Source organism: Bombus flavifrons, chromosome 14, assembly GCF_040668555.2.
Source record: "Bombus flavifrons isolate JBK064 chromosome 14, iyBomFlav1_principal, whole genome shotgun sequence".
Classification (NCBI taxonomy): domain Eukaryota; kingdom Metazoa; phylum Arthropoda; class Insecta; order Hymenoptera; family Apidae; genus Bombus; species Bombus flavifrons.
Window position 1 is genome coordinate 10734424 of NC_138455.1, and position 14966 is coordinate 10749389.

At 29.3% G+C, this 14966-nt stretch overlaps 2 protein-coding genes across 9 annotated transcripts in view; both read right to left on the reverse strand.

Moving 5' to 3' along the window:
- Positions 1 to 1350: 1350 nt before the first annotated feature.
- Positions 1351 to 11500, reverse strand: Hcs (holocarboxylase synthetase-like protein). Of its 3 annotated transcripts, XM_069127076.1 has the most exons (17): positions 11308 to 11500; positions 10702 to 10902; positions 9029 to 9165; positions 8770 to 8940; positions 8366 to 8519; positions 8235 to 8300; positions 7016 to 7210; positions 6621 to 6915; positions 6376 to 6510; positions 5861 to 6187; positions 5275 to 5632; positions 4143 to 4325; positions 3898 to 4030; positions 3313 to 3473; positions 3109 to 3223; positions 2813 to 3026; positions 1351 to 2714 (listed from the first exon to the last, which is right to left on the reverse strand). In XM_069127076.1, exons 2-17 carry the CDS (start codon positions 10850 to 10852, stop codon positions 2543 to 2545), a joined length of 2967 nt encoding a protein of 988 aa, XP_068983177.1. In that variant the 5' UTR covers positions 10853 to 10902; positions 11308 to 11500; the 3' UTR covers positions 1351 to 2542. The 3 variants fall into 3 exon arrangements, with proteins under 3 accessions (XP_068983177.1, XP_068983179.1, XP_068983178.1); XM_069127077.1 differs by lacking the exons at positions 10702 to 10902; positions 11308 to 11500 and adding an exon at positions 9525 to 9630 and having other exon boundaries at positions 1352 to 2714; XM_069127078.1 differs by lacking the exons at positions 8235 to 8300; positions 8366 to 8519; positions 8770 to 8940; positions 9029 to 9165 and having other exon boundaries at positions 11308 to 11499.
- A 1137-nt stretch (positions 11501 to 12637) lies between these two features.
- Positions 12638 to 14966, reverse strand: part of LOC138186829 (unconventional myosin-XVIIIa) — a 65205-nt gene continuing 62876 nt past the window's right edge. For all 6 annotated transcript variants that reach the window (XM_069127053.1, XM_069127054.1, XM_069127055.1 and 3 more), the window contains 4 exons: positions 14509 to 14821; positions 14165 to 14428; positions 13736 to 14073; positions 12638 to 13564 (listed from right to left, as the gene is read on the reverse strand). In XM_069127053.1, coding sequence (XP_068983154.1) covers positions 13558 to 13564; positions 13736 to 14073; positions 14165 to 14428; positions 14509 to 14821 — 922 coding nt within the window. In that variant the 3' untranslated portion in view covers positions 12638 to 13557. The remainder of the gene's footprint in view (positions 13565 to 13735; positions 14074 to 14164; positions 14429 to 14508; positions 14822 to 14966) is intronic.

The window sequence follows — 14966 nt, forward strand, 5'->3', positions numbered from 1 at the left end:
GCGCAAACAACGAATTTCATTCCAAGTACCGACACTTTTTAACAACACTCGTGAACTGTGAATACGAAACGAATTGCTACGTACTTCTAGTTGATCTGTATAGAAAAATCAAAACAGGAACAATTTCTTTCCGCTTACTATATTTAATTCAATGAGCAAAAATACAAAGATTTTGTTGCTGTCATATTATTAATTGTAAATAAATCTCTTTCACTTAAACGAAAATAATTTAAAAATACAATGAATTCTTTTGGATCCGTTTGTTACGCTTTTATATCACATAACATGTAAATGTGATAATCATAAATCAGAATATGATTTAGAAGATATTGTTAATTCTTGAAATAAATTTTATATAATTATCTATGTTATAGATATCTATAAAAATTGTCACTTTCGGATGTTCCATTTATCATTATGTTTTACGTTGAATATTTTATTTATACAACTTTTTATGCTGTTAATAAATATTCGTTAAGTTATTAGTCCTTAATGAGACATCAACATCTGATCTATCTGACTATGCCAAAGTTCTTAAATAAATATTACGATAGATAGTACAATAAAAATAATATTGGAAGTGAAATGTCCAATACGGTAAATAAATGTGTACTTTTACAAATATATATAACTGCCGACGATTAAAAAGTCAAATAGCTATAAAGAACAAAAATTAGACATATGTAGATCGTGTGCGTGTGTAAATGTGTACGTGAAAAATAAATGAGCGTGAATTTTTGACTAAATATGTGCCAACAACGCTGAGAAATTACGTGAACAAATAGGATATACTGTATTATAAAATGACTTTTAAACGAGAAGCGTTTTAAATAAATTAGACGCCACGTATCCTCACTTGAATATTTCTATTAAATATATATATATATATATATTAATATATATTAATTGCATTGTTAGTACTAAATTATATAGATGTTTATTTATAGATATATCGTATGTTATTACATCAACGTTGTACAAAAATTAGACACGTATTTTTGTTAATTTTGCGTACTGTAAATTTTTCCAGAAGTTATCTGAAAAAATTAGATCACGCGTTAAAGGTTTAAAAGACATTTTAATATGATAATGCGGGCGTAATGAAATAATCTTTTACAAAATTATTAATTACTCTCGTAGTATCTTGAAGATGTCTGATTATGTGCTTATTACAAAAATATCTCTGAAGACTATGTGAGAGATGAAACGGTTAAACATCTTTGCTTGACTTAGATTACTAATTTCAATAATTATTAATGATTTGTAAAAAATTACCAGAAAGACGAAAGCTGTAAATGAATCAAGGAAATTATATTTTATCTTGATAAAATAAATTGAATACTATTATTATAATATTAAAGAAATTTGCTAGTGGAAATCTATTTTGCGTCGTTAAATTAAATTGTTAAATAGAAAGGACTTCTTTTAATTTTTTGAATGAAATCAAACGAGATGAGAGAACAATCAACAATCAAAGATGTTTACTTCGAATTTATGTATAGCGATTAAGTGGAAAATTGATTGTCGCAGAAGCGTAGACAACGAAAAATATAGAACCCAAAACGTTTTGTCGTAAAGGTAATATTCATAAAAGCTACAAGCAACAATTGTAAGACTTAAAAAAAGTTACATAATTCTAACGGTTATGAGAATCAAATATTATTCTGAACCTTGTTCAAGGTTTATCGATAGAGAAAGAATTTATCCACTTCTCAGTGTGCTTTGGAATTTATTACAGTTGTTATAGCGATTAAAATATACATGTATTATAATAATTAGATAACTGAAATTCGAGTACATCTGATTACTCTCTTCTAATAATGAATGCAATGGTGACCTGATAGGTAGTTTCGTACAGATAACAAAGGTCAATTTATTCTTACTTTTACGTTTTAGACACTAATTAATAACCATGCGTATAATGATTCACACGCGACATGTTATGTAGTTTTTAAGAAAAAATTCTGATATCTGAATACAACTTGTTGTATGTTTGTATGTTTAGAGTGAATATATAACATATATAGTATATATGAAAGAAGAATATACAAGGAAATAATGAAATACAAATTAATAAGTGGACTAGTGAGCTATAATAAGGTTTCTCATTTTTCAAATACAATTTTATATTCTGGTGCCAACCGAGATAAATGTAACCTCAATTATACATTTGTAAAATAAAAAAAACACTTCATAGTCAGCCAATAAATAATGAAAAAAGAAAACGATTTGATTTTTAGTTAACAATGTTTGTTTATTATTTTCTCTCCGTAGCAGGAAATATGACATCAAATCGCGTAACAAGAAATATGGACTTGGATAAAGTAGCTTACATTATCATATATTCCATTTGCTGTATGGGCAAATGATAAATAACAAAACTAAAAATTATAAATTAAATTTATCAGCATTTTTTGATTGATATTCATTTTTATGATAATTTAAAATATATACAAGATGTATAAAAATAAAAAAGAACAACAGTGTACAATCGACTATTAAACACGTTCAACAGACATGTTAGTTCTACTTCTAAATCTGATTATTTCGGAGCTATAAGACCTTTCAGGCAATCGAACGTATTACCATCTGGATGTACGGTAAACATCGTTCCATCTTCTCCTCGTACACGTAAATATCCGTAATCGTCTATACCTAGTATTTTAACGTTTTGTGACACCCCAGATGCTGATAATACCGTCACATTTGTGTCGCTGTTGAAACATAAAATATATTTTAATTAACAATATTTCTCAATAATGAAATTCACAGATAGTAAACGTAATTAAAAAGAATTGTAAGTAAAACTTACGTGTGCATCCAATAAGTATAATATGCATCCAGAAAATCATCTATATTACCACTTTGTACGATATTTAACCATCTTTCAATTTCATTAAATACAATAGCAAAGTATTGTTCATATGATATCATTTCTAACTTTTTCTGATATATTTCGTTAAATGTAGTAACTATATCATTGATGCAACATGTAGGTTCTTTATTGAACAAATTTATTCCAACTCCTAATAATGATAATTATTAAAAAAAAAAAGGAGAAGTGATTTTATTAAATGTTAAATTACGCGTAACAATAGTAATACTTACCAACGTTACATATATTAAGATCTGACATGACATGAGTCTCTACAATCAGTCCACCAATTTTAACATTATTACCAGCATAAATATCATTAGGCCATTTTAATCTTAATTCGATATCCTATAATTAAAAATTAATAATTAATTAATTATATATATATATACATATATAATGATAAATATAAATAATGATTATTAATGATGTAGTACTTCATATCCAGGTAGAGACTTAAATGCGGATATAATTGCAACAGAAACCAAATGTTGCAAAATTGAGATTCGTCTTCCAAGTATGGTATCAGTAGGCACATGAAGTTGCAACGTGAACAGTGCTGTACCTTTTGGACTGATCCAAATATTTTTACTCCTTCCTTAAAATTCATACAAAATATATTCATTATATGATAAAAAAAATCAATAATTAGTAATAACTAATTGATTAAAGAATGTTTTGGCTTCTCTCTTTATTCTATGATTCTAAAACTGTACGAATTTACATCCTAGGGAATTGTGGACGCTTCTCTTTACTTTTACTTTATTCTACATGCATAACGGTTTATAAATCAATTCAATGGAATGTAAATTGTGCCTAAGTTCATTGCACCACTCTTGTGTAACATTTGTCAATAATAATGATTGGTTTAATCGATTAAACAAAGAGCCAAAACTGTTAGTGGAATTTGTTGCACATGCTTTAAACTATGTTCACGTACAATTCTATTATAGATATAAATATTAAATTAAATATTATAGCAGCTAAGTCTTCGATTTATCGAATAGAGATCCTTGTCATACCTCGTCCTTGAGTTTGCTGACGGACAATAACAGCTAAACCATGTCCTAATTGATGACCATTAAATACATCCATTGATGATGTCATTATATCAACGTATATAACCAAACGCCCTAATTCCTTGGTAGATAAATTCTATAGCAAGAAAAGTATGTATGATAAGTCGATAAAACAATGGATACAATTAAACTGAATTAAAAATGAAGTCAAATTTATCACAGCTGATATAATTTAAAAGAAAAATTACCTCAAAATATTCTACAGTTGAGAAATTGTCAGGACACTGATGAATCATAATTGGTAGGAACAAAGCTGAAGCAGGTCGTGGAACTGTGCTGCTTCTACAAAACTGAATTTCCAGCTTTGGCATTTTTAAAGTATCGTTTGCTGTCATTACATCCTTCAATCTTTCTAGCATTTCTAGTTTCAACTATCAACATGAAAGAAAGTAAATGTAAATATTAGTCTCTTTGTTTTTAGTTACGAATCTTCTAAATATACGAATTACACAAAAATATTCGCAAAAAATTAGTAACTTTAACATGACAGAAGCATAATTAATTCAAAAGCAAGAAGTATAGCATGAATCGACAGAAATCGCTAGCTTTAGTGTTTTTGAAGTGATAGTAGTTATAGAACAATTTATTGAAGAATGTTTCATAGTATAAAGGGAGCCATCAGAGATGGAATCAAATATAATGCAAATAAAATTGGACAGTTTTATGAGTTCTTGCAAGAAAAGGAAAACACAGATTATTGACCATGCAAATTCGAATCTAGACAAGATAAGTTTCAATCTTTTATAAGTAGTACGTACTTTCATGAGTAATAATTTGATTTGACTATATTGGAATTGATTTAAACTTGTAAACATATCGAAATTGATTCCACCCCTAGTTATTATATAGCGATACTTGTTTTTACAAGCGCTTTTAGTAAGTAGTATTATATTTACAAGAATGTACTATATTTGCAGAATTATCTTTGTTAGTGGTTACCAGAAAGAGAACAATTACTTATTACACACTGTCATTGAAGTCAGTTGTCAGTCAGCAAATTATTCACAGAACATATCAATTTTCTATTTCTTTCAACAAAGTTGAAAGACGTTGTATACAAAATGACAGTAACAGCATCTAACAACATTATGTAGTAATGTTGACAGGCCCCCTTCTACCATGCTTTATTCAATAAATTTTTTCCTAATTTTGGTAATGTCAAAGATATTGAGAATAATAATCCTTATTGCTTCGTTATGTGCAAACGTAGTTTGTATAGAACAAAAATCACCTAAATAAAGGATGTCATAATTATAATTGTTAATAGTTTACCTAATATATATAAATATTTTCTTTCGAAATAACAATTATTTTTCGTACCTCATGTCGTCCCAAAAAGAAAGCAGACGTATAAGTTATATGTGCAGTTACTTTTGCAGTACTACAAACTTCTATTTCAAGATGCGTTTTTAATAAATCATTGAATATTTCCAGTCTAGTTGCGTTACTTTCTTTCAAAGCATTAAATTTACTTTCCTCGAGTTCATATTGCATTGGATCCACTTCTAGATGTATTTGAGAAAAAACAAGCTTTCCGCCACTTCCTAGTAGGGTGGCAAGTAGAATACTTGGTGTGTGCCAAGTTTCTTCCGTTCCAAGTACCTTTAGGTCAAACGAATGAGAGTTTCCCTTTTTATCTTTCACGCTCACTGTCGCTGGCGGAGACACACTAGATACTCTGTAAAAAATACTGAAATGTCTTGAACTGAATTTGGAAATAATTAATCAGGAGGATTATTTTTCATTAGAAACAAAAAATATAATTATAATCATATAAGAATAATGTTTTCAGATGGAACATAAATATTAATGTTAATGATAAACTGTAGTATCTTTTTTTCATTTACATTTTAACTTTATACCTTAACTTGTAAGTGCGAAAAACAGTTATAGCTAAAAATCTTACTTTACGTCTTCATGATCCTGTGAAAATCTCGTTCTTACAGGAGATGCTTGATAACAGAAGATATGATGCATCATGCGTACATGCTTCCATTTCCCATAAGAAAAGTGAACCAGCTCGTTTTCTCGTACTTCTGCCGTTTTAAACGATGGAAGTAAAATATGAATTACGTCGGAGCACAAAGCGAGCAACTTGCCACCGTGAAGAATATACTCCACGATTCGGTTTCCAATCTCATTGCCAACATTTCCACAAACGACGACTAAAGCTGCATTTTCTACCCAAGCGTCATTACGTGCTTCTTCTGGAGATAATGCGTAAATGGTGTACCTAATATTAAAAGAAAATTTCTTTTAATATCAAATGTAAGAAATTTTGTAAAATATCGAAGATCTTGATAAATTTTATATTTTTGACGTGTTTTTAACGTCTCAAAAAGTTTAATGCCATTCTAAATTATTAAAATAAAGATGATTTTGTACATTTTTCCATAAATATAATAAAACAAGCAATCATACTTATTTGTGTCAAGAGATTCTTCCAAAACACCTTTTACATTGTTACGTGCAATAAAACTATCAGCATATATTAGGACATTTGGTGGTTTTACATTATTTTTTGATAATTTTCTTGTTATCTCCGCTATGGAATTCCTATAACATGGAAATTTCAGTGAATTTATCAAATATTTCTGAATTTTTCCTTTTTTACTCAGGAAAGATTAAATCTTTTAAATAATTATTTTTTAATATAGAATACTTACTTAAAAGGGCTTGTAGATGCTATGGATTTACTATACTTAGCATCATAAAAAGACTTTGGTTCAAAAGATTTACTTGTACTTTTTATATCACTGCAAGATACTTGTCTGGTGCTTATAGTACTGGATACATCCAAGTTGTCAAGCATATCAAGTGATTTACTAGTAGAATGCGGAACACCTTGAAATTCAGTGGTATCTTTTGTGATCTTTTGTATTTCATCTTGTGATAATTGATTCTCATGTTGAGGAATGTTTACTGAAACTGGTGTAGAAACTTGACTTCTAGTTTCACTCTCTATAACACACAAATTCATTTAACTTATATACATGAGGATTATATTAGAAAAATACTTGTAAAATTTGTGTTCATGTGTTTAATAACTTTTTTATTATACCTAACGTTTCATTGGACTCCACACGCTTCATCAGTTCAAGTTCTGCGTCTGTTACAGCATTTTCTGGATATACTATTAAACCTGGAAGATCCTTAACTTCAAATGGTTTGCATTTCTCGGATACGAGTTTGGCAGTGTCACTTAATGATTTTAATTTTTCTGCATGCGTTGTCCATTCCTCTTTGTCTATAAATTCTTACAAAAAAATATACGAAACTTATTTTATGCCTTCTCATTTATAGGTATATTTTCTTATTACAAGATACAATTTCTTTTTGTAACGATCAGAACGCTCTCGAGTTCTTCATCATTCATGAACAAAAATCCGAACAATTGGCAATATAGATTTTTGTGGAATTAGCAATAACGTGAAAAACCGACAACTTTTTGGCATTATCCAGTTCTTTCGTTAACGTAGCGAACTCCACGTTTAAAATAATTAAACACAATGAGTGAATCATTTCATATTCGTGAACAAGAGGTCGCGCGTTTGTTTCTCAATATTTACAACTGAATGTAAGTGTTAATTCAAGTATGGGAAAAATAGAGAATTTATTGTAAAGATATGTCATGTGAGTATTATGAAATATTCCATCCCTAAATAAGAAAGTACATCTTATCTACTGAAAAACTTCTTCAATCTTGGTTTGTTTCATCTGATTCGTGATATATAGAAATTCATAGCTTATTGGATAATTATTGCCATTTTTCAATTAAGAGCAAGTTGTTTCCTATTTTTGAAAACCTATTACATAATTAAGAATTGTTGTATAAGATTGCAAAAGTTGTCAGGTATATTAAAATAATGAGAATATATTTCTTCACAGTTAAGAAAAGAAGATAAAAGACTTGAATGCAGTAAGCTGTTCTCAGTTTTACTACAAGCAGAAAACTGTATGCCAGAAATCCTACTGGTAGACTTGATGATCATGAATTCTATCCTCCACTTACGCATTTATATGTATATATATTATTCTAAATAAATTAAGATCACATTGCTTGATTGTGACTTATTATCCACAATGACAAATTAACTAAGTACATACAATAACTACATGTAGTAATCCCTGATAAATGCTTTATGCTTTCAACTGAAAATAGATTAAAGTAACAATATCAAATGATAATTCATCCACCAAAAAATTTCGATTTTTATATTTTAGATTTCTTACATTTCGTAAAACTTCTATTAATAGTATTAATTACATAAAATTCTTACTTTTAGTTGGTGGTGAATTCAACACATCACTATTGTAAGGACAAGGCTTTCCTGATATCAGGACAGCTGGAAAAATATAAAGCTATTATAATCCGGATATTTTAGTAAACAGGGTTGAAATCTATACATACTTTCTATTCGTTTCAATAACAAGCCGTTATTAATGTAACATTGACCTTCCATTGCTGCAATAAGAAATTTTGCAACCATATCTAAATCGGACTCTATAATTAAATCAATATTTTTATTTGCTGTCCACGTAATAATTAAACCGTAATCCTCGACCTAAAAGATACAACATATTTAAACGCAATGCTAGTTTCTCAAATAAACATTTTTATACGTATATAGTGTGGGAATGTTTTTACATGTAAAAAATTTACATAAGCTTTGTTAGATAGTCAGATCTTTCTTTTCTCTCTTTATTTATTTCTCTTTATTTTTAAAACAATAAAACTACTACTATCATATTCCCTTCATACAAAATAATCACATTCAAAATGGAAAGAATGAGGAGAATAAATAGATATAGTACCTTAGTAGCATGTGTTGCAGCAATAGGATTATAACTTTTAAGATCAGCTTCAACAAGAATATAAAGTTTGTACTCTGATTGTAACAAAGTTCCATTACGATTATTTGTATGCAAAGGAAAAAATGTTTTTCCATACTGATACGTTAACCAACTTGAGATGTCAACTTTTTGCTGGTGAAAGTAGTAATTAACCCAATGATTAATTATATCTAACTAACTACAATAGAGTTTATTTATGGTATTATTGCTTGATGCATACTTGAGGAAATATAGTGCACAATCTCATATCATCATAGTACCATAGTAATTCTTCTAGTCTAGCATCACGTTTATTCATACATAGACAAGAAGTCATAAATTCATCATTTTCACAATCATTCATAGGAGAATTTGATTCTTAAAATAATAAAAAATATTTCATTATCCATTATACTGAAAAATCTTTTAGTAGGTTTTCAAATTATATATGCATGTACATGTAGCATATATATAAATGTATTAAAGGTCTGGATCAAAATGAAATATATATTATAATAAAAATAAAATGTAACATAAAATGAATCACTAATTGTGTCGCAACATAAATTTGCTACATAATGTGGTATACATAACAATTCACATCTGAATGCAAATAAAACACAAAAAGGAAATGCAAGTACTAGCAGGATTTTATTAGTTCTAAACACTTTATATATTAGTGATTATTATAATAATAACATAATATGTGTGTAATGTTAAATAGATAATAAACTTACAAAATCAATCGAAAGGCAAATGATATTTGTACATAAGTTTTGTTTTGTGCAACAATATAAATTTACATACATATATAAATACAATATTCAATTAACACCTAGGTCTGAAAAAGTGAAAGCAAGAAATAATTATTATCATCTACAAAATATAATGGACGATGAGTATGTATAAAACTTCCTGATTTATTTATAAACTATATTCCACAAAATTATGCAACAAAAATAAATAATATCTCTTATTTAATACAACTAAAACATTTTTAAAACGCTACAAATCATATTAATATAATAACATTACATTATTTATATGCATATACATAAAACTTATATAGAAGATATAATATAAAGCCCAACGGTTTGATATAAAAACTTTATTACTTACTAATTTCCTAGTTATTCTTTTTATTGTATAATGACTACAGATTAATTGACAAATCTCAATACTGTATGTTTATAAAACATAGATGAAATGATATAATAGTACTTGATAGCTATAGTTATATAATTTAAAGTTATACAATTTATATCATATTTGCAAAGTATTGTTTTTAAGAATTTTATTTTGAATCAAAATAAAAAGCATGAAATAAGTACAAATTAGATACTATAATATTGTAAATATTTTCTGCACTACACATGTACATTTTTGGTTTTCCTACATTTGTTACAGCTTCTTCATATAATGATTTAAAGTCATTGTGTAATCATTTTTCAAAGTATTGTAATATTTTTATAACATAAGTTAATATAAGGAAATATTAAATTAATAAAAATAATAAATATAAGGTGCATGTCTAGTTAATGCAAATACGTCAGGAATGTATACATATGAGTCAATATTTTTTTATTTTATACCAGTCTTTAAAAAAGTTCTAAAAAAAGTAATTGTAATACGATTTACATGAACAATATCAGTATTATTTAATAAGATATCTTCATTTACATGTATGCAAAATATATGTGTAACATCAAGATATATAATAAAAATAAATGGTAAACAATTGGATAACTATTATGAATAACCAGTGATATACTAAAAATTTATATATCAAAAATTTAATAATTTATATAATTTTATTTTATAATTCAGAAATGTAGGTAATCTTTAAACTATATTAAAACTGCATAATTTATTAACAATTTATAATGTTACCAAATGTAAATATTAATATATTACCTTTATTTGAACTTTGTTTTTTATTATAAAACATTATCGATGGGCAAGTGGTTGTATCTCCTTGAAATAAATTACGTAAATGATTTTTTAAAAATACAATCCTCCTTGACTGGATTGATGTTGCTATCATATAAAGAAATGTCAAGATCATGTTGATAAAATTATTTTTAAAATTTTAATATATATATATATATATAATTCCTGAAACAATTATTTATATTATATATTTTTCGTATTAACAGTCTTATTTTTTATTAAGTAAATAGTGTTATAACTAGATAATGTACTTATATAATAATAAAATTCATTTATTTATGTGAATTTATTAAGGTTTATTTGTTTATATATTTCCTAAATAAAGTAAGTGCGTTGGAAGTCATTTAAATCGAATATAATATAACAACAACTATAACCTAGAAAACTATGAATGGAGAAGTTAAATAGCTCTCTAAACCAATTAATATGTTATAATAAACAATGATTATATTACATGAATCGTCATAAACAGAGTTCTGCAACTTCAATTGTCAGTACGGTTCAATGACTAAAATAACTATCGAAATCCTACCTGTGCTTCCTTATTAAAAGTATTTATAAATTACATACCTATTTTTTAATGCTACTACTTGTCTATGAAGTGATTAACAAAAACATGAGCAAATAAACTTTGAATGTCGTTTCAAAACCATAAATTACTATTGTAAGAACATTATGCAAGATACTTTAATTTATTGACGTTTATGTAGAATCAGAGGTGAGTAAGGAAGGGCGCCGATGTGAATGAGAAAAGTTCAGTCAAAAAGTACACTCCACGAATTATCGCCTCTAGCGGTCAAACGACCTAACTATATGCACATTTCTTCCTGTGTTTTGAAATTGCTAGAAAAATAGTAAGTATCGAGACAATATAATAGCATTAGAGGTATTTGAAACTTTCTGAAATTCCTGGAAACGATGATATTTTCTGAGAAAATCCGAGAGCAAAAAATGTATCCTCTAAAATAGCGATTTTGTATCAATCAGGTGGCACGATTTCGGCGTTTCTCGGAAATGACGTTGTGCCTCGGAATTTTCGAAAATTATTTTGTGATCTTTTTTTTATATCACTATTCTTTAAATCTCACGTACTCTTATCTATTTCCTGATTTCAGTTTTATGTTTTTTCTTCCTTACCCTTCACTGATCGACTGAGAAATGTGCGTATAGTTCGGCCGTTGGCTGCTAGAGACCCCCATTCTCAGCACGCATTTTTTGGCTGACTTTTTTAACATTGCATCGGCGATCTCCCAACTCATTTCTGGTAAAATGTAGTTCAACCTCGATTATCATCACAGAGGGCGCGAAAAAAGGTTAAATTGATGCAATGCCTTTTATCTAAATTATAATACTTCATAGCCACCATATCTGATTATTTTGACAAATACAGTACACTATAACTACACCACTTCTTGTGTAATTTTTAAAATTACAAAATGAATTAATACATAAGATTATATGTAACATTTAATTTAATTAATTTAACATATAATTTGTTCTAACATCAACTTTCAAATTGCGTGTAAATGCTTTATAAGTCGTATAATAAATTTTAAATATTCTTGCGAATTTTTAAAAAAATTTTATTTAAGAAATTTCAAAGTAAAAATTTATTTGTGAGGGTAACGTTCGCGATACCCACCATCAGTCACAGTAATCGCGATTTCGTTCTCAAAGTTCTTATGAAAACGTTTCTTTCTTTTTTTGTACCTTTTCTTAATAAAAATTTCAGTATAATGTTCAAAACTTTTCTAATTAAGATGAGTCCACACATAATATTATTATAACATTCTATTACACTAATTTGGCTCCTTTTCTTGCTATCCTTTCTTTTGTCCGCCATTATATTTCAATAAGCTAAGAGGATTTAGAAGACAAGGAGAAGTAAAAACGCACGAACTAATTAAATAAGATATCTGCATTTTACAAAGCAATAAGTTACATATGAATCCTTATATAAGAAACCAAAAAACTGAGTCGCGGCGCGCAGCTCGCGTTTTATAATACAAACTGTATAGCCAACGTTATCGGCTAGGTATAGCGAAGTGTTAAAAAAGCGTAAAATGCTTTCTGAAGAAGTAAGGCTTTGATATTTCGTTTTCCATGGTACGTTGCACGTTTGAACTTTGGGCCGTTGGAAAGGCATTGATAATTGTGCACATGGACGTGTTTTTACATCTCGACATCACTGCATCGAGAAGCTCGATTTTTCCCCTTGGAAGACTGGAACAACAATGTACTCCGTCGACAAAATCTACTGTCGGATAATATAGCACCAAAGACACGTAGTAAGAAGCAGAATACAAATAGCCACGACATCAACACGTTTTTTGGGATTTGAAATTAGCACCACCTACGAGCTTGTCATTTTTTCGATTATGTTGAGAAAAGAGTCACAAGTGAAATTATGCTAACTGTAATCGTACAAATCGATGGATTTCACTCGTTACTCTTCAGTTTTTGTTTAAAAATTTTACTCTAGCGTGAGATAAGGTCCTTATATATATAATTAATGATTTGATTGATATCCTTCAATTTTGATTCGCTGTCGCTAATGTTGAATGTGACCGACAGTGGTGACGACGTTAATAGTAAGAAACTAAGTCTAGCGATTTTGAACTAGTATGTTTTCATTTTTCTTTTGTTATCATTTTTATTGATTTTCTGTCTTTGTTGTTCTCCTTTCAGCCTTGTGAATTAACAATTATCCATCGATGACTCAACGAGCGGCGATTCGTCAGTAATTCTTTCAGCTATACGTTGGTCAATAGGTTCCTTATCTTTGCTTCCGTCGGATTCGAGATCCGACAACTGTTCGCATCAATCACTAGAAGAGAAAGGTATTTATAAATACGAAATATGATTTTTGTATATTTTTATACATATATTGTATAAATGTAGCATTTATACATAAGTACTTACAATTCACTAATCATGTATTACAGTAAAATACTACATGGCTTAATTACTAATTATAAGTTAAACAATTAATAAATACCTATCGCTGTTTTCGGTTGTCCCTTCCTCGCTGCAATCTAAATCAAGTTCACCCTGTATGGCGCTCTGTAGATCATCAATTCGTTGAAGCGCCAACCTGAGATCGTCTCTAGCGACTTTGGTCTCTGCTTCAGCAGCCTCAAGAGATTTTTCCAATTCGCGACGAGCACGCGTGGACTCTTGTTCACGCGCTAGTGCCGAACTGGCTTCTTCTCTTGTTTCGCGTAACGACCTTTGCAATCTTCTCGAGGCATCTTGGGCACTCTGTTCCTTTGTTCGAAGTAACGCAGTCTCAGTTTGTAGTTTCTCTACGTTTTCTTTCAATCTAGCTATTTGAGTCTATAACGAAATACAATTCAGAATGTCATGAATAATTCTTAAAACATCAAAATGTCAAACCCTTGATTTAAACAAATGGAAAGTAACTTACTTCCAAGCGCGCTCTTGTCGTTTGCTCCAATTCGAGCTTACTTTCGAGTTCCTTAGCACGAAACTCGAGTCGTCGAGTAGCGAGACTGTTCGCAGTGGGATCGCCAAGCTGCTCAACGGATTCAAGCCGTTGCGTCAGCTCTGAAAGTTGATCCTTCAACGCAGATTTCTCTGCCTCCAGAGCAGCAATCTGCACTTGCGCTTCCTGCAACTGGCCCTGTTCCGCCGACACTTGCTGCACAGCCGCTCGATACTTCTTCAAAACCTTTGGAATTAATTGTTAATTGTTAATTATTTATTACATATCGCTATAGATAATATTTGTAAATTAAATACGAAACACACTTCTGCCAACTCTTCTTCATTTTCTTCCAATTGCGACAGTAGCTCAGTTCGTTCGCGACTAGCTACATTAGCACGATCTTCTGCTTCGGAACGTTGCCGCAATGCTTCCTCCAACGAAGCCTGCGTCTCATTCAGTTCTTGCTCCAATGCCTGTTTCGCTTTAACTGCAACTGCTCTAGCGCATTCTGCATCTTCTAACTGGTTCTTCAGCTGTCGTAAAGCTGCTTTACCCGTCGAGTCACCTTTTGATCTCTCCAGCATCGTTTGAGCGTCTCTTAGCAATGCTTTGGTTCTCTTCAAATCTCTTTTTAGCCTATAAAATATATAATATAAAGTATAAAATATAAAATTAAAGAGTTCACGAATTGACATGTCAAATATTTTTCGAAGAATCTATTGTCTCCCCATATACGACTATAAAATCAAGTATAACGCATAACGCATTTAACGCATTTAAC